Source organism: Passer domesticus, chromosome 9 (assembly GCF_036417665.1).
Source record: "Passer domesticus isolate bPasDom1 chromosome 9, bPasDom1.hap1, whole genome shotgun sequence".
In the NCBI taxonomy this organism is placed as follows: domain Eukaryota; kingdom Metazoa; phylum Chordata; class Aves; order Passeriformes; family Passeridae; genus Passer; species Passer domesticus.
The window spans coordinates 45,061,441-45,086,234 of record NC_087482.1 but is presented as its reverse complement, the minus strand read 5'-3'; the positions used below and the strand labels follow the sequence as shown (position 1 = coordinate 45,086,234).

The following is a 24,794-nucleotide window of genomic DNA, read 5'->3' as shown; positions in this document are numbered from 1 at the left end:
AGGTGAAAAAGGGATGGGAACAACTCCAGCCAGGAATTCTATTTTCCTTTCTACTGACTTCTACACAAACTGAATGCAAGAAACCTCAGCTTTGATTCTTTATTTTCCTTTGCCAATACAGGCTCCAGGCTGTGTTTTCTGGAGACTCCAGTGCCCCTCCCCAAGCAGCAGGACCACAGGGAAGGCACAGACAAATGTCCACTGCAGCTCTGCACTGGAGAGCTCCCCTCTCCCCACCCCTGGGCTCGTGCTCCCTGAGGGGATGGAGCCTCTGTGCCACAGCTGAGCATTCCTGCACCACACTGACAGGGAGAGCAAAGGGGAAACCCTTGCAAAAATGAGTTATTATAAGGACACAAAGCCCTAATTAATAATTAACAATGAGCCTCTTGCCACTGTTGTTTTAAAAGTGAGCTATTTGGATCAGGCTGTTTTTAAACAATTTTATTTGGTAAAGAACTTCTTCACTTCACAGGAAAGATGATGTTTTGAATTAAAAACAAATCTGTATTTGCTTTAACTGCTACCTGGAGAGCAATTTAAAATTGGACTTTTTAGGAGGCTGAGCATCAAGGATTATGGTTTGGTTCTCAGGTCTCAAGGACTGAGGTGGGTCCAGGTTTCTCTTGGAGAAGAAATTGCCCACAGTTGAGGTGAAGTACCAGGACAAAGGAGCAGCTACTTGCACACGGTTAGAGAATTTCACCAGCTCCAGCTCACTCAAAATGTGCTGTTTCAGAGGCTGTGCTAGGTATGAACACTGGCTTCTCACTCCAGGAGAACCTGAGATACAGCTGCTCTTGCAAATTCAAAATTTTATTCAGTCATGCAATGTAACACCATTTTCTCTGTATTACTAAAATACAATTTGTTTCCTTGATTTGCAAGTGTTCTGTCAAGAAAAGGTTTCTTAAGACACCAGAGCCCTCCCACACAACAGCAGCCACAGCCAGGACTGCCCTGCCACACTGCATGCCACATTTATTATAAATAAATTATAAATAAATAAAAACCAATTTTTTTCTGTGAAAGTACAACTAGGACTTAGGATGTACTCCAAAAGCACTCCCCAGACCTGACAGTCACTCCAGAAAACTTTTCTGGCCACTAGATGTCAGCTCCTCAAGCAGCTGGGATGCTGCGACCACAGAGAGACAAGTGTCCCAGATTTGAAATCCCTTAAATGGCATTAACTTAAAATAACCTGACCTCAGCATGGAGCGCTCCATGGCAGACAATAAATTCCACCAGCAGACAAACAGAAGCCAAAAAAGGCAAGTGATGATGATGAACACATCTTGCATCATCAGCTGCGCTGGAAATGCAATGCTCTGATAAAGAAATCTCCTCCTGGGCAGAGTTCAGAGCTCTGAGCACAGGCACAGGGGTTCAGAGCACTCCATGTGCCAGCAAGTGGCAAAGGTGACACATGGACACACAGGACTGGCAGGAGGCACTTCTGATTTAGAGATGTCCATGGGACAGAGTTACTTTCAAGCCCTGGGTCCCTGCAGACCTGATCCAGCCCATCAGAGCTCATGTCCAAGTGATGCAGGTTGAATAAACCCCAATAAAACTGCAGGGCACTCAAACCCTTCCTCCAAATCAAGCAGGCCTTGGTGGGACATGTCTGTGCAAACACTACTGGGCTCAGGCTAATCCTGGAAAAGCCTCATGCTGGAAAAATCTCATCCTGGAAAAGTCTCATCCTGTATTTCCAGGACCCTGGCACAAAAGAGTCAAGTGTCAGATGAGCAGGGACAGGTCCCAGACACCCACACTGGGATGTACTTAGGGAAGGAGAGACAATTCCACATTAGAATGTAATCCAGGGCAATGCCAAAGCATTTTTCTTAGACTCTAATTTCTGTGAAAACCCGTGAACTCTCCCTTTTCCTGGTGCACCAAGCAGCCAAGGCCAGAACCCCCATCACTCCAAACCTGCTGCCACAGCCTCCTTCCCTCATCACGGCCCAGGTGAGGGAGCTTTGTGCTACCAAAATAGCTTTGCCCCTGCCAGGCTGATACTTGTGGGTTATAAACACATTTCTTGAAGCAGGAGGAGTCCACCAGTGGGTCTTTGTGAAGTGCAGAGCGAGGCAGCCATATGGCAATCAGCAAGTGACACTCTCCTACGGGGCCATTTCGTATTCCAGGCTACAATGAGCTTAATATAGGCTCAAAGAGCCTAAAAATATTCAGAATTGTAATTTTGACATGAAGTACTCCAGCTATGTAATTTTAACATAAACACTGAGTTTATTTAACTCTAAAGTCAACAGATGGTATTTAAGTTGGCTTTTTTTTTTATATAGGAGCTCTAAAAACAGCAATCAACTGCCTTACTGAGTTTTCAGCTGCTGAATGTCAACATTTTACCCAGAAAATATTAAATACTGCAAGCTAATAAGGAAGGAGAGGCTGTCTGGCCTTATAATTACTCATAATTACCCATCAACCTTTCCATATATCAACAGCAGCACTGTTTGTTTGAGCAGTCCCAATAGATTGATCACAGCAGCAGCTCCTGGTTCCCCATGCTGGGATGCAGGGCCTGAGAATCCTCTGTGCAATTGTTTCAAGGGTCCCTTTTTTATGCTTTTAACAACCAAAATGCTCCCCTGGAGCACCATTATCCCTACTACAGGTTAAGGACAAGAGCTCCCAGGGCTACTCCAGTATCATGGACACAGCACTGGGGGACACAGACCTTGAGCAGGAACAGAAGGGGGTTCTGTCCAATTTCTGTGACTCAGAACCCAGGGAACGGCTGGAGCTGTGCCAGGGCAGGTTTAGGATGGATTTTAGGGAAAGGTTCTTCCCCCAGAGGGTGCTGGGCACTGCCCAGGCTCCCCAGGGAATGGGCACAGCCCTGGGCTGCCAGAGCACTGGACAACACTCTTGGGGACAGGGTGGGATTGTTGGGGTGTCTGTGCAGGGCCAGGAGCTGGGATGACCCCTGTGGGTCCCTTCCAGCTCAGCTTATTCTGTGATTTTGCCAAAAATCAGAGGACTGAAGACTTGGAGTGAACATCTCCAAAGGAATCTTGCACGCTGATTTATTTCTACGTACACTCGACGTCTCCTCCACAACTGTGCCAGGCTGGAAATCCTTGTTCAGAGCAGGATGGGGTGAGGAGGGCCTGCAGAGGGATACTCACGTGCAGCTTGTTGAGCAGCACAGCATCCGTGGTGCTGTTGGCTCCTGGCTTTGCTGCCTTCCAGAACTGCTTCTGCGCCGAGTAGCGGTTCATGGGACACAGCTTGAACAGGCAATCTAGAAAAACACGGAGCAAACACAGCCATGCCTTCAGCCACTCATAATCATCTGGATTCCTGCTGCTCTCCAACTATTCCAGCGGCAAGGAAAGCTTTATAAACAAATTCCAAAAAGCTCTTGATCAGACAAATGCTTTTCTGAGCAACAGGAATGTCGCCCCATGCATGATAAAAACTAACTGCTGCTGCCAACATCTGATGCAAGACCAGAAAATTTATAACTTGTCCCAGTCAAAAACAGTACCAGACTAAAATGGGAACACGTTCCAGTGCTTTCCCAGGCAAACAGACTTGGTTTCTGCACTTTTAGCTTGGAGTTTTTGTACTTCAGCAGGTAAACCCGGTCAGGCTGTGGGCTTTTTGCTTTGGATTTTTTCACTGCTGTTGTCAGTTTAGTTCTTAAATCAAATCCCTTCTATTGCTGGGGAAAACTGGGCAAAAAAATAGGAGAAACTCTTCACCTAATGAAGTGGCAGCAGCATAAAATACCCTCAAACAACAGCCTGCCCAAGCACAGACATTCAAGGCATGGCTTGAGGTAACATCAAACCCCTCAGGGCGTCAGGTTCTATACCCAGTGCAGCAACACAGTTTATTTAACATTCTGCCTGGCTGAAGTCAGGAATCACAGCTCATTAGTCTTATTAAAAATACATTTCTGTATCAGAGATGCTAACTTATCAGTAATAAACCCACATGAGCTGCAGTGACTGTTTTTCCTCCTGTTGTCGCTAAGCAACAGAACACGCAAAAAAATAAATTCAGCTATTCAAAGGCAGCGCCTAAAGTAGCAGCTCAGAAGTTCAAACAAAGTGCCAGAAGAGGCAGGAGGCTGTTCCCAGCCTCTTGGGCAGCAGAGTGGATGTCAGGCTTCAGGCTCCTTGTTCACATGGCCTTTCTCCAGGCTCCTGGTGTGTCCCCACGGACAAGCAACGCAATTTGGGAAGCAGCAAAGTGAGGAGAAACCCACCTGGGGTTTTATCCTCAGTGCCTGAAAAGCAGAGCTGCTTGTTCATGGATATTCTGGATGCACATCAACCAGAAAGGGAGACACCCCACGCTGGAGACAGGTCATGGCAGCCCTGCCAGAGGCTGAGGTTGCTGAAGGGGCTGAGACAGACCCTGGCAATTTCACCTCTGGATGCTGTTTGAGATGGACACCATCATTCTTCTCATTCCTTTCCTCCAATCCATCCCCAGAGCCCACCAGGCAACATCAAACACCTTCCACAGATGGGCAAAGAATCCCAGAATGGTTTGGGTTGGAAGGACCTTAGAGATCATCCCATTCCACCCTGCCTCACCAGCCCAGAGCCCAGAAACAGATCCAGCAGGAGCCGGGCATGGCCCTGGGGCCCTCTGACAGAGTGACACTGGGGAAGGACAGAGCTCAGGGCACGAGGAGGGACACTGAGCTGCATCTCTGCAGGAACACTCAGCTCCACTTCATCCCCAGTGCCAGCCTGGGGCTGCTGGAGCACCAGGAAAAGTGCAAACCACACTTCCCAGGTTTGCGCTCCTCACCGCCTTTTCCATTTCCATCAGGATGATTCACAGAGATTGACAGCACAGCAGAGATTCAAAAAGCCACTGCGGGCTGGCACTTGGAGCTAAGGCTCTGCATTGTAAGCAATACACCAGTTATAAAATTTTCTATTTTTGCTTAAACCATCAGTTCACACAATGACAGCAATTAACACACAGAACTGCAGAGAAGAATTAATTGTATGCTAGATTTAGTCACAGTGCACTTCTTTCCATCCTTTTTTCAGTCAAGAAAGTTATCAAGTTAGGCTTAACTTCCAAATTGTTAACTGCAAGTAACCCCTTCTCCTGCCTGAAGCACTCAGGGCTACAAGAGTTTGACCTTGTCCAGTGCAGAAGGGAAGGCATAACATGTTTTCCTTAGGTTTTCTCCCCAGTAACAAAGCTACAGATCTAAAACAAACAATGAAAAGCACCCAATATATTTCTTTTCTAGTATTTGTTCCATGAAATCTATTTCTGAAGTGGTTGAGAAGTTCAACTTTGCCTTATTCACCTTCCTATGGCCACCAAATGTATTTCGCCACAGGTCAAACTACATGAACTTTATGGCCAGAAGACTTTTAGATCTCCAGACCCCACTGCCTTGGATGTTTACAAAGCCAAGGATGTGCTGGCTGAGCACCATCGTGGTCATTGATCTGTAACCCACAGTCCTGATGGCTGTGCAAGATAAACTGTGCTTGTCAGACACCATCCTTATGGAATTTGGGTCTAGTTCTACAACAGGAGTCAAAAATCCAGAGCCAAAAATTAAAAGTGAAGCCAAAGCAGCCCAAAGCATCAGCTCTCTGCTCCACTCAGTGATTCAAGCAGCTTTAGCCACATAGGAAAGGTGATAAATAAAGCAATTACTGCACAGTAACGACATCTTTTTATAGACTGTTTGTTGCATATTAACCAGGAAGGAATGCATTTTCCTTTCAGATCTTCATGATACACAGTGAAAAATGGCAGAATTGCACAATGAGGTAGTATAAAAATAAAATACTACGTCACTGTTGATGAAATGATGATACATCAAGCCTGGGCACCCAACAAAGGTCCTGCAGGAAAGAGGGATTGCATAACCCTACACCAGCCCATCAGGATGACGAACGCTACACGGGCACGCATTAAATGTGCATTTCAGTTCTTCCCAGCTAAATCCTGCTCTTCCACCAGCGACTGCTCTGCACGGAATGAAGCGAGGCTGCAAGTGCACCACGTGAGAGATGAACGCTCTCACTGGTGGGACATTCACAGCCCACGTGGGCCTCTGCCACCTGCAGCTCCCCGAAATATCACAGCGAGGATTGGATACCCTCTGCGTGCACCAGCAGCACAGAGGAGTTGGCAAAAGCAAGGATCCTGGGAAGGGTAGAAACCCCCGTGTTCCAAAGTATTTTGGGGTTCAAGGAAGAGGGAAACTTGCCAGCAACGTTATTCCAACTGCCAGTTCCTTCCACCCCATGCTTTTCACTTGCTCTTCTCTCTTCTACATTCCCTTCTTGACTAGACTGTGCTCCTTCCCAAGCCAGCACATCCCAAACTTCCAACTCTTCCCTCCAGTCCAAGTCCAAGCAGCCACATCTCAAATGCCCAACTTTTGCTCTCACAGCACAATGAAAAACCTGACAAAGACACCTTTTTCTTTTTCTTACAATGGACTCCACCACGTGGGAATTTAAGTCACATTTAGGTAGCACATTAATAAGACTATTTGAAAATATAATGCAAGATTATATTAACTGAAGTTAAACTGGAAATTTGCAAAAAGCTTAGAGAGGCTGAAATGATAGGAGAAGGGAGTTGAGTATTTCAGAGCTCACTGAATACATCATCACCTTTTTCACACAAAACTGCCTAGAAATACCCAAGTCAAACATTCCCATGCAACTCCAGTCTCCCCTTCAGAAGCTTTCCCACTGTTTTGGGCACTAAGTGTTGCCACTATGTCAGTTCTACCCTTGGTCTATGAGGGCAGCTCAGAAAGCTCCTGAACAGGCACTGCTGACACCCAAAACTCCCCCAAACAACATCAAACACCTTCCAGAGAATGGCAAAGGTTCATGGAATGTCTTGGACTGGAAGGGACCTCAGAGCCCATCCAGTGCCACCCTGCCATGGCAGGGACACCTCCCACTGCCCCAGGTGCTCCAGCCCCAGTGTCCAGCCTGGCCTTGGGCACTGCCAGGGATCCAGGGGCAGCCCCAGCTGCTCTGGGCACCCTGTGCCAGCCCTGCCCACCCTCCAGGGAACAATTCCTTCCCAAAATCCCACCCATCCCTGCCCTCTGGCAGTGGGAGCCATTCCCTGTGTCCTTGCCCCTGCAGACTCTCCCCTCTCATTTTTGTAGCTCCTTGTGGCACCATCCTGGCTGCTGCCAGAGCTCGGCTCAGTTTTGGGGGCCCCAGCCCACTTCCCTCCCCCAGCACACCCATTCCAGAAAGATCTGGAAGCAGTTTCAGCTCCAGCCAGGCTGGTTGTGCAATCCACCACTCATCATTTTTTCCAAATCTCCACCGCCTATTTTAAGCACTTAGGAGAAGGTCTTCACCAACTTTTCTGCAGTTGGAGAGAGCAGGAATCAAATACTTTGCTGGCAACAAAAAGGTGTGTCGTTATTTCAGGTTTTAAACCCAGACTCTCCAAAATGCCAACTGGAGAAAGGTAAGAACCAAGAGAAATTACTCCCCCTCACCAAAATCATACTTTAGGGTGCCTTCAAATGAGGGAAATCTTATAAAGATGAAGATCTTGAAATAAGTCACTTACAAATCCACTGAATATTTAACACCAACACAGCTGTTTCTTCATTACTTGGAAAAACCAAACTCATTTTTGCACAGCAAAACTAAAATTAAAAGAAAACCAGCAATTCCCTGCTGAATTTTAGCATTTTCTCTTCAGACTTTTCTATACTTAGATACCTGATATTTTCCCTAGGCCAAAGCCTGCTCACAGGAGAGAATAAACACACTGATAGTATCTTCTCTTTTTATTTTAAATAGGAAAGAACAGCAGCAATGAAGAAGTAATGTAGCTGGCAATGATGGACATACTGCAAATAGAAGTTGTTGACTTTGTATTTATGAAATTGCACAGCTTTAATACCCTCACAAAGATGGTAATGCTCCACAAGATGAGGAGCTTATTTAAAGACAAAATGAAGACCTCTCTTGTGCTCAAATGCAGTATTTTCACACAGGAGACTTGGAGAATAACACAAAATGCACATATTCAATTCCAGACAAGTTTCACCTTTTCAGAAACCCTTGGATTACTCCATCATCTATTTAATACTTGTTCCCTCTGAGATTTAAAATTAATAGATGACAGCCTAAGAGGTTCAAAGAATATAGAACAAAAGCAGCTACAGAAATGTGTTGATTATTAATCATTCCTGCATTTCCACGAAGAGGGAGAGAAAAGAACCTGATCCTACTGAAATGAGTCTCTTTGTGATGAGAAGACATCCTTTCATTTTCAGTTTGCAGGGATCAAGCTCTGCTGGGAGCACAGCAGCTCGGATCAGAACGGGGTTTTTGTGGTCCCAAAGGAGCTCCAGCCACCCACAGCTCCACCCCAGCAAGAAACCAAACCTGGGCCCTGCACATCCAGCCTGGTGAAGAACTCAGCTGAATTCCACCCTCGTGCTGCCAACAGCTCTGCCGTGGCACAAGAGGGGAGGCTGAAGCACAGGTGAGCAGGCACTGGTGTGGAACAGGGAAATCTGTTCCTGCCCTGCATCCCTGGCAGTGCCCAAGGCAGGCTGGACGGGACTCTGAGCACCCTGGGATAGTGGAGGGTGTCCCTGCCATGGTCCTGCCAACCCAACCCAACCCATTCTGGGATTCTATCCAGGCCCAAAGGTCCCATAGCAATCACCCCTCTGCAAAGAGCCCAATCACTCAGGATTCAAACCCTGAACTAATTACAGGAGAGAATTTATTAATGGTTTCTGCTCTGGTGACGTCTGTTACCTCCCTGCTTTGTGCTGCTGCATCTTGTGTTTCAAGGGCTTTCAACACTTGGCTTTTTAAAGCAGAATAAAGGGGGAAAATCACCCTTGCAACCAACATTTAAATTGAGAGCGTGCACGATTTGTGATCTAAATATATTTTAATTTCTATGTTAAAATAACCACCCTCAACTCCTATCTGCAAGACACGAGGGTAACCACCCTCTTGCTATTATATTCATTTATGCAAAGCCCTACCAGTGGGAATTGCTGCTTCATTTGTTCAAGCTGTAACAACACAGGAAATAATGTAATTGTTATTAACTTGGAGCTGAGGTATCAAAGCAAAGGGAGAAGACTGAGCAGAGATTTCACAGAGAGAAAAATTATCCACCTGGGAGCTGGACACTGAATATCAATGTCTGCTAAAGCTGACCTGAGAAATGCACCTTTAAGTAAACACCTGGTGTTCCAAAGAGTTCAGAACACCCCAGTGTTTGTTTTATTTCTACACGTAACCTCTTTGGTCTCCTTCAAAAAGAAAACTGCTACTCGAAAAGAGAGAAATATTTAGACACTGGATATACAGGCAGTTCCAAAAGGAAACATTTGCAGGAAAGACCAGATGCTTTTTTCTATCTCTGGTACTGAGGGAAGATGCTGCATGAAAACACAGAGCCAGAAGGGAGAGCAGCACAAGTAGAAAGGAAAAAAACCCCTAAACCCCACTGATTTAACTACAACATATCCCATCTGACATCCATGCAGGCTAAAAAAGCAAGAATATCCATTGTGATGGCAAGGAGAGGAATGGTTATGTGTCCCTGGATGGGCAACACTGGCTACAAGAGATGGCAAAGCAGAGCAAGTTCCCTCACAGAAAGCTGCTAAGGACACAGTGAGTGCACCAGGATCCCTGCAAGCATTAAGGCACAGCCTCATTTATGGACACAATTCTCCTAACTTCATCAGGAGAAGCTACTTAATAATGTCTTTAAAAATCAAAGCACCTTGATGGCTTCTGGATAATAACAGATACAAGTCAGAAAAAAAAAAAAATCTCTTCATGTTGAGGAGAGGGGAAAAGAGAGGGAAAAAATCTCAAGTGAGGGGTTCAGAGCTGCACACACTAATGTGAGCCAAGCCAGGATCCCAAGGAAGCTGCTGGTCCCACTGAGTGTTTCTGTCTTACCTCAGCTCCAGCATGAAAAGAAACCTTGAACAAGAGGTCACCTGGACAAATTGAAATGCCATCCCTTTCTCTCCCTCACCAGCACTGAAAATCAATTTTTACACACAAGGAGAAGGATCTGGACTTTATATGAAGGGAATTCAGCAAACTAATGTCATACTTAGAGTTGCAGAAGCAGCTCTAAGTAAATTGTTGTGGCTCCAGCCTTTGTCCCAGCCTGGGAGCTGGATCCTTGACCCAGGAAGCCATTCCCCATCTCCATTTCAATAGTTTCCATGACAAATCTCCCTGTGAGACACCAACACAATTCTCAGCAACCCTGTGACATTCCCTCCTCAAAATCTTTGGGTCTTTTCAGTCTACATTTCACCCTGGCAGTAAACCAAAGCATATTTATTTTCCGGCCAAATTTCATTTCATTTTGGCTGCTCACCCCTTGGATTTCACTCTCACATTTGCTTCTTCACTTGCTCCTGCTTTTCCAGATGAAAGTTCCTGCTGAAAACAGGGCAGGAAGTGGGGGCAGGAGGCAGGGAAAGCTTGGACGGCCTGAGCACAGGAAGAACAGGGAAGATCAAATTTCAAACCCCCTCTGGAAGCGTCAGTGTTGACCAGCATGGAAAGAATACTGTCGTGCTATTAGACAGAGCTGACTGAACAGCATAATAAAAGTCACTTCTATTTAAAAACATTTCGTGTGTGTTTCTCAAGGAATGAACCACCACGGCATCACGCAAGAGAAAAGGCAAATTTTTCAGCTGTTCAATAAAGCAACTCCATTTTCAGCTCTTAAATGGATTTGGCTTAAAGAAAAACCGCATTGCCAAAAAAAAATGTAAGGAGATTAAACAAATATTTGATAATATTATTGAAGTCTTGCTTGGAAGAATGGAAGAAATAGTAAAATTGAATTTAGTGCTTCAATTTTTCTTAAGCTAACGAAACGCTTGGGATCCCTGGCCTGAATTGTTTATTTGTTTCTTTCCTTCTGCACTACCAGGTGCTGCCCTCCTGAACTGCCAGCCCACTGCCTCCTGCAGAACTCCAAATGCAGGGCTGGCAGCCCCTTGGAGAGCTCCCTCAGCTCATCCCTCCCTTCCAAGGGCAGAACCAGCTCCACTCCTGGCACAACACCTGAGGTGATCCCTTCCAGCACTCCACTATTTGTGTATCTAACCCATTCATTTTTACAGCTTCCTGCCATGATTTTCCTCCCTCTCCACATGGCAGAAGAGAACTTCTCCCTCTCCCAGCAGTGCCTGCAGGCTCCTCTGTCCCACAGCTGCTGAGATCCAAGACTGGTCAGGGGCCTCCCTGCCCATTTCCCTCCTGGATTTTCTCTCATACCTTTCTGGAAGTACAAGAAACTTCACTTGAGGCTCTGCCAGAAAGCAAAACTGGAAAAAAATAATTAATGGATTTAGCAATGCTTTTTCTGTATTTTCCAAGGCAGCAACTGCACTTTTTGTCACAGCACAGCACTGACAACTCCTTTGCTAACCACAGTTCCCACACCATGGATCCTTCCCATTGCACTGCCACATGCCCACCCTCCTCCTCTCTGGATGCAGCCAACTGAGAGCAGTCTTTGACAGCTTCTGAGTGAATTCCTGAGCTGGTGTCTCCTCTGCAGAGCTCACAGAGCACAGCCAGCTGTGACCAACACTGTGGGCAGACATGGGCAGCACCCAGGAGGTTTGAGCTGCCACAGATGCTCAGCCTTCTAGAAACTGGCTTAATAAAGTAGAGATAAACACAAAAACCCCAGGCCTGCCTTAACTCTAGGAAACAACACCCTGGAGCTGAACAGAGTCCTGCTGCCCAGCTGTGCTGCAGACCCAGCAAAAACACCCCTGCCCACATCTGCCCTGATTTCAGAACTTTGATTCCTTCCTTTCCATTGCTGGGCTTGAGTCTTTCACCTCCCGAAGGCCCCTCCCTTGTCTCCACTTTAAACAGTCCCCATCCTTCCTGGCAGGGGCCCAGAGATGCTCTGCTGAGCCCTATCAAGTGATGCAGCTCAATCTGTCCAAGCTCGCTCCAGCGCTGGGCGCCGCTTCCCCTCCCGGGAACACGGCACGGAAAACGCCAACAAATCATACAGCTAATTAAAATCTGGCCTCCAGAACGTAATCCTAGCACTGGAGGATGCACTCTGGAAGTCATTTTAATAAGCAGGTTATGCTGACAAGGTGTATATACCCCGTAAACACAAGTGCTGCCATATATTGCCTCTGCAGCAGCGAGGCAGAAAGTGAAACAGCCAAGCACTTCTAAAAAGTGCAATATTCCGGTCTGACAGCACTTAGGAGTTAAGCTGTGCCAGCACCGCTGCCGAAACACAATCCACGGCTTTAGAGATCAAAAATGAAAGTGGAAAATAGTCCCTAAACCAGTAAAAGAGCCCTTCCAGGCACGGCTTATGAGCCGTGTGTTACCAAAAAAGGGAAGCGAGCGGCGGGAGCCAAGCGAGCCGCGCTGGATCCGCAGCGCAGGCAGGGATGGGGAGCAGCCAGCCCCGCCGGGCTGCACTGCAGATGGGAAGAACAAATGTTCTGCTGTGGCCCGAGAGGAACCAGGGGCTGCCAGGATGGGCCTGCAGGCGTTGCCCCACTGGCAGCACGTCCTTGGGGCTGGCAATGCAAACACCAACCCCAGAGACTGTGAGAGACACTCATGGGGCACCTGCCATCTCCTGAAGCACCCGAGAGCCACAGAATGAATGACCAGGTTGGAAGAGACCTTCAAGATCGACCAACCCAGCCCCAACCCCTCAGCTAAACCCTGGCCCCCAGTGCCACATCCAGGCTTTGTTAAACACACCCAGGGATGGTGACTGCACCACCTCCCCAACCAGCCTTTCCAGAATTTCATCACCCTTTCTGTAAAAAACTTTTTTCTAACATCTAACCCAAATTTCCCTTGGTGCAGATTAAGACAAAGCCTGCAAGGAAAACCCCAGATCCTGGGGATGCTCCATGTGTCCCACAGGGATGTAATTCACCTGCTGCACGGAGCTGCCCAAGTGCTTCCACACAAGCACAAACACAGAGCTGCTGAAGAGAAACTGCTCCTTTTTCAACTTCAGCTGAGCTGTTGTTTCCTTCTCTCTTTTTTAAATGCATGGATGTAATTCAATTTATTTTTGCCTGCTCTACTAGCTCATTGTCTTCCAGCAAAAGAAGCAGAACACGCTATCATCCATCTCAGGGATGTTTCATACACGCTCCCCGTGTGAGCCTTCTGCAGAAATAAACACTCTGTTAACTTGGTGTCTCTTTTCCAACAGACAGAGCAGCTTCTCTGGCTCCTTGGTTTATCACAGCTGAGGAGAACAGGCTGTAAGAGCCCCCGGAACACCAAAACTTCACAGGATAAGCCAAGGAGTTAAAACACACCTGCAAAGAAAACCACAAGTTTCACTTCTTTAACTCTGTGTGCAACTACAAAGAAGTCTTGGTTTAGGTGCTGACAAAGCCCTGAAATCCTGGAGACAAAAACACCCAGTAAAAAGAATATCCTGTGTGTGTACCTGAAAACCTCACAGAAAATAAATGTATTCAAGCTGCTTTGTGCTACAGCTATTTAAAAACTTCCTTTTCCACAAAGAACAATAATTAGGTATTTTCACTGTTTTCAGCCATCTTTCAAGCTGCCTTAGTGACACAATGATAACACATGAATCAGTGAGGGAGAATGCTGGATTCAGAAGTGATGGATGGGCTGGGGGAATTATTAAATAACACCAGCTGCACCACTGAAGGCATCCTACACTCACATCCACCCCGAGTCAGCAAAGAGTCGTCCTGGCTCACAAATACCACCCCTGCCAGCAGCCTCCAAGCAGAAATCACCTTCAAGTTCAGAAAAATTATCTGAAATCTTCTTTTAGCGCTGTCTGCTCCTTTCCGTTCTCCTCCTTCATTTGTTTCAATTACTGTCTTTATTTCCAATTATTAATTGTATCATAATTGCATTAGAACTGTTTTCTGGTTGTGTCAGGTGGTCCAGTCCCTGCTTCCAGATCTACACCAGTTTTGTGCCTTGATTTGCAGGATTTCAGGTTTCAGAGTAATTTAATCAGGTTTCAGATGGATTTTCCTTTTCTGCACAAAATCCTGGCATTCAGAAACAGCAGAAGCAACCAAAAAAATCTGATTTTATGCCACAGATTTGATAATATCAATTTATAATAGAGGTTCTGCAGAGCAGGACAGAGCCACAGGGCAGGAGGTGAAACCCTCTGCTGGGCCAGCCTCAAATGGTGACACACGGCCAAGGCAGCCACACTCAAATTTAACCCCACAGAAGAACCCAGCCCTGGTGGTTCCACAGCCAGGTTGGAGCATTCCAAGAGCTCCTGGAGCCCTCTCTGGCTCTGCTGTAAATGGAGGGGTGTTCTCAGAACTTCAGCACACCTGAGTGGTGCCACTTGCTGTTCCAGCCCCTAAAATCCAGCCCCTGGCACCCTCAGCTCCAGGAGGGCTCAGTGCCCCTGCCAGCTCTGCCAGAGGAGGTTTCAAACAATGCTCCCCACATTTATGACTCCAGAGGAAAACTGCAGCAGCACGAGGCAGCACCAGACTGTGGTACTCACCTGTTGACCACAGGAATAATTTTTAACCACAACAATTCCAACCTTTGGAAAAAAACAGATTCTCAACCTCTCAATCCAACAAGCAACTCCCACATGAAAAACCAGACACAAGTTATGAAATCTGGATTGCAAGTGTCCTTGGTATTAGAGATACTCAAAAAAAAAAAAAACAGATTCAGAAATAAGTGTTTCAGCAAATCCCAAATGAAACTCAGACAACTGATGTTATCCAAAGGCTCCATCATGCAAAGTGCAAACTGTCCTGATGAAATATCTGAACCTTACTCCAAGATAAATGGCATAAACAGAACAAAAATTCCACTCAAAACATCTGAGGATGAGGAAGTTATATAAAACCCCCAAAAAAACTACATGAAAAAGATGTGAAAGCTGATTATCTGCAGTTTCCTGAGCTTTTCAATCTGGATGAGCACTTGGGACTTTCCATGTGTATTTCCCATTTCACTGAGCTGCTGTGAAGAGGACACCACTAGGAGCAGCGAGGTACATTTCTCTGCCAAGTCTCTGGACTTTTAAAAGGTGAACTCCACAATCCCAACTGTGCCTTCTCCTTGCTCACTGAAAACATTCCAGAAGTCTGCCACTTTCCACTCAAACTGCAAGTTGGGGATCTGCAGAACAAATCCATTCTTTGTTATTAACGAGCACCTAGGTACTACACATAAGTGAGATGAAAAACTTCTTCAGGAAAGGATTAAGGGTCTAAACAAAAGATACTGGCTGGCACAAACCCAGTGAACTGTATTTCCATGATGTCCAGCTCCTGCAGAAACAGAACCATTGATGAACACAAGTGTCACTGGTGCCCTTCCACTGTGCAGATTTCCCCTCTTGCTCATTCAAAAAGCTTTGAAGGCTTTTTTTACAAGGTGAAGCCATTGCAAGCATGGTGAATAATGTGACAAAAACTCAGAATTTGAGCAGAAACAGATGAGCTGCTGGAGAATCACGTGCGCTGCAGAGCAGCTGCTGAGCCAAATCGCTTCCATGACACTGTGAGAACAATCCTGTATTTTTTACAGGGCAGCACTGAGGCTGGAGTGTGACAGCAGCTCAGAGCAGGCACAGAACAGCACACAGGGATGAACAGGTTTGCTGCTCCAGCCCTGAGCTGCACTACTACACACACTGCCAAGTGTGACAGCTTCCATGCACATGATCTCCATTTCTTTCTGTAACATGTCTGGAAAGTTGTCATCAGCTTGCCCACACTCTCAGACACTGTGTCCCACGTCTGGGGACACAAATGACCGCTGAGCTGAGAAAGCTTCCAGCCTGCACTCCTGGGCTGCTCGTGGATTCTGAGCCACTTCAAACACCCCAACCTCGCCCCAGAGAACAAGATTTTCTTACCAAACATCCCTGCATGGTAGTTTTCTTAATAAATAAACCCAAACAGCTGCTGAGTACAAGGCTTAAGCCATATGCCTGTTACATACACAAATCAACTTTTTCACTAAAAATATTTAAACTGAAACTGTTGATAAACCCACTGTGACAGAGCAGATGGATCCGTCAGTTCACCACCAGAACACCCTTTTGCTAGATTAAAAATTTGCAGAGTACTTTCAAAGTAACAGATTAAAAAGTTGCAGAGGACTTTCAAAGAAGTAACAGAGTTGATCTGCACATCCTTGAAGGGGCAGAATCACAGAATGAACGAGGCTGGAAAAGACCTTGGAGATCAAGTCCAGCCTATGAGCAGACACCTCCTCACCAACTAAACCATGGCACTGAGTGCCACGTCCAGGCTCTTTGTAAATCAGTTTAAACAGTGCAGAAGTGGACAGAGGATGGACAAGGAGCTTGACTAAACCCAAAGGTCCATGAAGGCCACCATGCCCAAGAGGATGTCACATCCTCCCTCCCGAGCAGGGCAGGAAAAGCCACTTTGCTCACACCCCTCCCCACAACCCATCTGGGCTCTCCCAAGGGATGCACTGAGCTCTGGGCAGCACAAATTCCCAGGATTGCCTGCAAGAGCAGCCCTGCTGGAGGATCCTCCCCCAGGGCCCTCAGGCAGCTGCTCCCACTCCCACCCCACGCTCTCCTCCATGGCAACCCCTCCTGCACAGGGGAAATTCGGGAGAGGAGAGGAGTGCTGCGAGCTCAGCCCTCCACAGCCGGCACCAGGAGAGGCTGCACAGCCAGGGCAGCACCCCAGCAGCTCAGCCCTTGGGTAAATTCCAGCCAGAGCCCCAAAAACCACAGCTGGCGGTGGCACCCAGCACAGCCAGCCCTCCCAGGAGCTCCATGAAGAATTCCTGCAGAGCCACGTCTGAGGAAAAGGTTATTCCACAGGACACCTTCCTTTCCCAACCATCACAAATATCCAGTGCTTATCGCCTATTCCTGCCATCCTCAGGAGTGTAAAACAGGGATAAAAAGGTCATTGCTGCCCAGCCACAGCCACGTGGCTCCTTGCTGTACACTCCACTAGCTCTGGCTTGTGTGTGTTTACACAGGATCTGCTCTGGTTTGTGTGTATTTACTCAGGATCTGCTCAGAAATTCCCTTTGACACATTGAGAAACTCTCACTAGGTCACCTGACTGCTTCAGCAAGAGCTCTCTCCAGATCCAACTCTCTCCACACCATTCCCAAAGAGCTTGAGGACATACAACAGCACAAGGCAAATCTCACCCTCGAGGACATTCAGTGTTGTACAGAGGAACTCAGCATTTATCTGGAACAAAAATCTAGGTAAGCTTACCTTTACACTTGCAAAATAATAAATATTTATAAACAAACGTTCTCCTTTCTACTTACCAATATCAGGGCACTATGCCTTTACACTTTAAAAATCTAAATATTGGAAGCGTGGTTTAAATTAGCACAGTGCACAAGATCCTGCCAGTGAGTTATCCACCAATAAAAATCACATTTGGAGGCGGGAGAAACTCTGGGAGCTTCCAACACGCGCCACACAACAGATATTCAAAGTAGCTGAGTCACTGTGGTTTTCTGAAATGAGCCTCCAACCAGGATTGAAGGAAGGAACATTAAGTGACAGGCACTTCAAAATCTCTGACAGATAAAAGTTTTCTTTTAAAGTTCCTGAGTTTTTCACTCTGTGGCTGCAGCTTCTTTACTTCACGCTTTTTTCCCTTTTATTTTTGGTTTTTGAAGACTTTGATATCTAGCTTCCAACACAATGTTTAACTTCAATCCTGCATTAAACATCAGAGCAAGGACCAGGCTCAGCAGACTTCCAAAAACCCAGAGCAGACAGACAAATCCAGCAAAAGTACAAGAAAGAGCAGCAAATGTAAACAGTGCAAAAACCTGGAGGGAACACAAGGTACAGCAAGATGGAATTAATTCAGTGAGAGGCAGAGGGCTCCCCCCAAGCCCTTCCTGGTTCTAGGCAGGAACAAACCTTGGTGAAGGATCACAAAAATCCTCAGTAGAGCACAAATCTATGCAGCCATCAGGTAGGAAAATAACACTGAAAGCTCAAAGAAAGGAATTTCTGCTCAGAAAAATCCCCTGTCCCTGAAAACGGCCTGAAAATAAGAACGCATTTTTATGGGTTTTTTCCCCTAAAGAACTTTACTTTTTCTCTAAGATTTTGGGATGTGCTTCTTTTGTCTGCTGAATTTCAGAAAATGAAAAACTTGGACATTTTCATATTTTTTCTCAGTAAGGGATTCATGGAGAATCTTGAAGAACAAAATATTTTCTCCTGTTCGATTCTGAACACTGATTTACTCATTAGTGGGAAGAATAAGAATCCCATGTGGACCCCACCTCTCCAAACCTTGCTAAGCTTTTCCCTCCCATCCTTACACAACCCCCTCTCTCCATTTAGTGGGTGCAGAGGCAGCACAGGGAATTGTGACACCCCTCTGGAAACACATCCTGGAACAGCTCAGCCTCAGCACAGCTGCAGGGCTTCCCCCTCAATCAAACTCCACAGAAAGGCACAGATTAAATCACATTTCTTCCCTTTACAGCTCTCCCTCCTTCAAGGTCCTCCCAGTATTGCTCAGCACTGAGGATTGGGAACACTGAGCAGCTGTGCTGATGCCTTCTGATCTTTCAAGGTAACTGCACCTAAATACTAAAAAATAAACATGAAAACACATCCTTCTCAGTTTCTTTTGCATCAGATAAGAACTACAAATTAAATGTCAACCGTGATGTTAAGATTAAAAGGAGCTGCTGTGAAGTATTAGTGGATATTCACAGCATAAGGTGCTACAGTTAAACACAAAATCATCTCTATATGTTGTACTCCTTTCTCCTACAATGTTTATTTGTTTATGTATACATATATAAATATATACATGAACCTGTAAGGAGACTGCAATACAAATAAGCTGTTAAAACCCAGAGTTCTCTGCAGGCAAATTCTGATCCCAATGCAGAATTATCATCTGTCAAGTTGCCCAAATCATCTCAGAACACAAAAACTTGCAGCACATGACAGGCTGCATATGGAAAAAATTATATTTGGTATTAAATCTTATAGATCATATTTGAAGGATCTTCTCCTCATTGTCATTTCTCATGACCAAGGCCATCTGCCTGACAGGGAGTGGGAGGAAAAATTCTTCACTTATTTTAAAGCTTGTCAATGCCAACCAAGAACGTTATTTGTAAAATCTATATTGCCTTCAGATTTTCCCCCAGTCCCCCAGGCAGGAGTCAGGGTGCTGCCATTCCTAATTACTGAAGGATCATTCTCCCTGCAGAGCCACCATCCCATAACACTGCCCAATGTTCCTGCAGCAAGCACACAACTCTCACTGCCCAGGAAAATGTGGTGATCGAGTCACTCTTACAGAACCTCAATTTCTGAGCAGTATTTTTGGCAATCATGTAAATAAGGGACATGATTTGCTTTTCAATCAACAAGGAAAATTCACTTCTGAAGGTCAGAACAAAGTCAGTCAACACCACCCTCAGTAAAGTTGCACCAAAGGCTCCAAAAAGCCTCTTTGCTCAATCCTGGTGTTAAGGCATGAGCAAGAAGTCAAAGGCACCTGGATGCATTTGCCATAAAATTAATTAAATGCCCATGGAAACGCTGTGCTTGAGCCAGGCTCTGTGCTGAGGCCATTTGTGCCCAGGCAGCTCCACAGATCCAGCACTTGGTGCTAGAAATCAGAGCTGGGAGTCTGGAGCTTCTGCCAGATCAGCACCGCAATTCCTGCCTTTGGGAGGGGTTTTAAAGCACCCAAGGGAACACCCAGCTCAGCCCTCCCTGTCCTGCCCTCCCCTTCAGAGGGGACTGAACTCTCCTCTCTCCACGCTGCTGCTGCTCACTCTAACAATGCTGAGATTTATTCCTCCTTCTCTGACAATAAAACGCAGCTTTAGGGCGGCAGGAGCGGCCGAGGGCTGGAATCCCCAACCCAACCAGCCCCTTTGGACTGGCTCCCAGAGCTCTGGGCCACCACCAGCCCAAACTCTGCCCCTGGGGCTGCTCAAAGCCAACTGGTGCTGCCTGGAGATCACGTGCTGCTCCAACGGGAGGGAAAGCATTTTTACAGCTCTAGCTCAGATTTTTTCCTTTTCAGGATGGCTGCTCCCTCATCCAGCTCCCTCACTTCCTCATGCCTGCAAGTTCTGTGTTTATTTTTTCCTTGTGTAATTTTTAACCTCGACAAATAAAAGGGTTGACATTCACTAAACGCAAGGTCTAAGTGCTACCAGATTGCTTCTGCATAGCAGAGCTCTCTGTATCCTCAATAAAACCCAGCTCAGGCATAATTTGTTCTGGTTCAGGCAGGGGAGGATCCTGTGGCAGCGTTTTCAGCACTGTCATGGCTTCTCTGCTGTCAGAAGAGCTTGCAGGAGATTTCTTCCTCTGAACATCTCACCGAGAGCTACAGCGAGGCTCTTCAAGCACAACACAAGGAGTTGTGTTTCCACTGAACTTCTGCACATTACATAACCAAAGCAGATGACAATTGCCAACACTGAGGGCTCAGTGCTGACTATTTTCACAAATTAGGAATGAAGAAGTGTTAGCCCTAACACAAGTCCCTCGAGCTCCTCTCTGACTGGATAGTTGTTCATCAGACTAAAATCTGCAAGGAACACTGCAGGCAGTGTCAATCTGTAATGGCTATTCTGGTTTCCACACTCATGTGAGACATAAGGCTTCTTTTACACATTTGTCAGGGGCCACTAAAGCTAATCCAGGATTTTTGCAGCTCCCTACCCCCAGCCAGCCAGTTGCCAAGCAAGGAAACAAACAGTTTATTCCTAAAGATCCAGTCAGGTGCTGCTTTGAGGTCAGTCTTGAAAAGCAAACCCCTCTCTGGATGGCAAAACCATGCAAAGCACTTTTCAGAGACAAGAACCTTCACCAACAGCTCACTTGTTTCCTGGAGTTTGGATCACAAACTTTCGAATCAGGCAGGAAAGACTGGAGGTTTTTATACATTCAGGCCCCAAACCAGCAGCAGCTTGACAGATCAGCTCTGGCACCTGGATCTGCAGCCAGCAATGTGGAGAATGCAGCTGGAGGAGAGGGATCCCACTCAGGTGCTGACACAGCAAGCAGCACCCCTCGTGCTGAAGGAAGAACCCAGACCCTGCAAGGAGAAGGGCAGAGCATTCCATCTGCAGCAGGGTGGGAAGGGAGGAGATGTGAGGGGCACGGGCTGTTTGCTGAGCACACCTGGCAAGGCCTGCCTCCCTCACAGCACATTCTCATGCTGCTGCCAGCCTCACCACTCTCCTTCTCAAACACAAGCACTCACAGCTTCACCTCCCTGAGACTCCACCACTGCAGGCAGGACTCTTGATCGGCGAGGAACAAGCTGCCCAGAAAATCAGAAGTCAAATTATTTAATTTCTGGGTTGGGTTCCTCTTGGACTAATGGCTTTCATGTGGCACTTGGACACAGCACCTGTAGGGCCTCCTTGATATGGGTACTTGGCACATTTATCTCTTGTCTTCATAAGTAAATAACCTGAACTGAAAATACTTTTGAATTGTAACTCATTTTGAAGTATAAAGCCTTATTTTTAAAGTAAAACAATTGAGGTTTTTAGTGCAATTTCTTGCTACTGCAAGCAGCACAGAACCTCATTGTGCCCTAAAAGCAAGAGAAGGGAGATGACAGAACAGACTGAAGAGTCTGACACAGATGAGCTCCCCAGGGGTGTCACAGGGCATTCACCTCTGAACAACCAAACACCTCATGAGCACAGCAAGTCAAGGCACGAGAGGAAATCAAACCTGGCCACAGAGACATGTCAAGGGGAAAAGCTTGAGAGGCCAGATGTGGCTCCCCAAAGTTACTGGGGAAGGCAGACCTAAAAACAGAACTCCTGCAGCATCAAGGTGCAAAGCTAGGTGTGAACTGGAGGATGCAGGAGCTCAGATCACACCTCCCCTGTGTGCTCACCAGCACTCAGCCAGCCAAGGGGAGCCAAGAGGCTGTGCCTGGGGCTCAGCCCTGCCACTGTCAGCACTTCCAAGCTGCAAATGCTGCTCTGAACCAAACCTGAGTGCGCTTGGCACCAAATGTCTGTGCTCCCACACACCCAGCACAGCCCACAGTAAACCCTGGGATTGTCTTCAAGGGAACTACAGCTGCCTTTGAGTGAGTAAAAGCACTTTTAACCTCAGCTACAAAGCCCTGACACAAGAGCTGATGATCCCCTGCTAACTGTAACTCACTGGTTAGCAAATTCCAGGAGCTCCCACCAAAGTGGGAAGCATCATTTAGATGATCCTTGCCTAAAAAACCTTTCCCTGTGTATTTTGGTGTCTCAAGCACCTGACAGCAGGTGAACACAGCTCCAAAGAACTCCAAACAGAAGTGAGGAACAGACAGCCCACCCAGCCTCCCACCCCAGCCTTGCCTATTCTGTATTTTTTATATTTTTACCCAAATAACCAGCTTGCACATAAGAAAACAATCATTCATCACAGCTCCTGTACTGCAAAGAAACAAATTTTTGGCTCCAGGTTACCACAGCTGGATAAAACCTCACCCAGGGCCAGGTCAGTGAGCCTGGGCACCACAAATGCACTCAGAGATGTTCTGGGCTGCCAGCAGGATTTTACACCCCACACCTCACCTGAAGCTCTCAGCACTTTAGATTATGAATGTACAGCTCAAGATGTTCCCAGTACCTGGGAGACTGCTGTCCTCACACACAGGGCTTTTTCCACACAATTTATGGCATTCCCCATCTGTCTGCATCCTTCCAAAGGAGTGAGTCTCCTTCCTCTGCAGAGCAGCAAACACAACACCCACCCTGAGGTTTACCTGCAGGTCCTCTGCAAGAGCTTGGGGCTGCTGAGACTCCCCAGCAGCTCAGTCCTGCCAGCTCACAGAACAGACTGGGAGCCTCTCAAAAGAAGAGCACAATTGATGGGGTGCACAGAAGAACACACTTGGCTACTCTAAATATTAAGTGAACCACAAATTTTAATAACTATGCTATATTAAAAGATAGGCACCAATGTCACCCCACCCCCACAATTCATCAAGGCATTTCACTCCCTTGGGCTCTTGTGACTAAGTATAATATTTCATTAAATATCCTGTTCATACTGGCTTATGTACTAGGGAACACACTAATTTTAGAAAACTGATTAGCTAGTTCTTTCTAACCGAATGTTATTGTAGCTAAGGTCAGATTTTGCACTGAAACTATGGCAACAAAGCCACAGTATTCTTTTGTCTACAAGGTTGGGACCAGGTTTATTAACACAACTGCTCTACTTAATAGCTCAGCACTGCTTTTTGGCAATCCCCTCCTCGATCCTACCTGAAATACCCTGAGCTTTCCACGGGGAAAAGGCTCAGACCTGCAGGAGTTGAGAAAGAGTAAGTGCTCAAAAGAGCATTTTGTTTATTTCTTCAGTTTTGGGCACAGTCAACCCCCCTTGTCCCACACAGGGACACGTCAGGATGGCACTGCCACCCCCATTTGCAGAGAGTCCAAGTGCACGGATCAAACTTCTCCCCAGGAGAGAGATAATAATAAATTAAATCCCCCTCCTTCCTCTGCTGTACCTGAACCAACAGCTTGGGTTTCACAGAGCCTTCCAGTTATGCATATTAAAGGCACTCTCTGTTTCAAAGGGGCTTTGCTCTGCCTTCATCTCCATGCAAACATCCCAGATGAAAGCTCTGGAAGCCCACAAGTTGGCAGAGAGCTGTTTGGGCACAGAGCAGGGGGAAACACAGCCCAGCCACTCTCTGTGCCCCTCAGAGCAGGGAAACACAGCCCAGGCACTCTCTGTGCCCCCAGAGCTCCTCCTCTGTCCCCTGCTGTCACCTGGACCTGGTCAGACCCTCTTGTGCCACACAAACCCTTCCCATCCATGTCAGCACCCCACCAGTGGGACACACACAAAATCCCGACCACCTTAATGAAGGCAGTGATTATTGAGCCAGTCATTTATCTCTGCTAAGCACATCAGCACAGAATCCCTGCAGGGTTTGGGTTGGAAGGGACCTTAAAGCTCATCTCCTTCCCAGCCTGCCAGGGCAGGGACACCTTCCAGTGTCCCAGGAACCATCCAACCTGCATGGGATGTCACAGCTGCTCTGGGTAACAGAGCACCACAGAGTCAGGATGTCTTTGGGATATCCTGGTACTCCACCACAAATCATTTCCCACAAACTTGTCTGGCTTCTCAGGCCAGTAAGGACAAGAGGTGTGGGAAATGAAATAAAAGCAGCTTTCCAATTCCTCTCCACGATAAAAAACCCAAGCAGCCTTCCCTTGGATTCCTGCATCCCCCTGATCAGGGCATCCCAAGCCTTAGCAGATATCAAGCAAACCTGTCTGCATGGAAAAGCAACACTTCCAGCTTCCCAGCTTTTTAAAAGACCTAAATGCTGCAGTGGCAATGGTCCCCAACATCTGCTTGCACGTGGGCTGCAGTGGGCTGAAATTTCACAATTCAGAGACAGGATTCAGGATTTCTTCATCTTATAAAGGGCAGCAAATTCAAATGCATACAAGCAGTTGGCAGTTTTCTAGTGCAGCTCTATAAATACTGAAAGATTCCTCATCAAGGCAGCAATATGTATTTTAGATTTAACTACATCCTAATTCAGCAAGACTAAAGATTTTTTTTACTCAAAATGCTCAATGCTTCAATTTTGAATTAAAAAAATTACAGGCACAACAACAGACTGTATTTTTATAGTTTTTCCTCTTCCATCAAACAACTTAAAACAACTTATTTTGATTTTACACTTCTTATTTTCATTTTGACTCTTTCTGAAAAGG

The 24,794-nt window shown here is 46.5% G+C and overlaps 1 protein-coding gene across 1 annotated transcript in view; it reads right to left on the bottom strand.

Moving 5' to 3' along the window:
* Nucleotides 1-24,794, bottom strand: part of ITPR1 (inositol 1,4,5-trisphosphate receptor type 1) — a 157,217-nt gene that overhangs the window by 108,628 nt on the left and 23,795 nt on the right. The window contains exon 4 of the mRNA XM_064433143.1: nucleotides 3,162-3,277. Within this exon, the coding sequence (XP_064289213.1) occupies nucleotides 3,162-3,277 (116 nt within the window). The remainder of the gene's footprint in view (nucleotides 1-3,161; nucleotides 3,278-24,794) is intronic.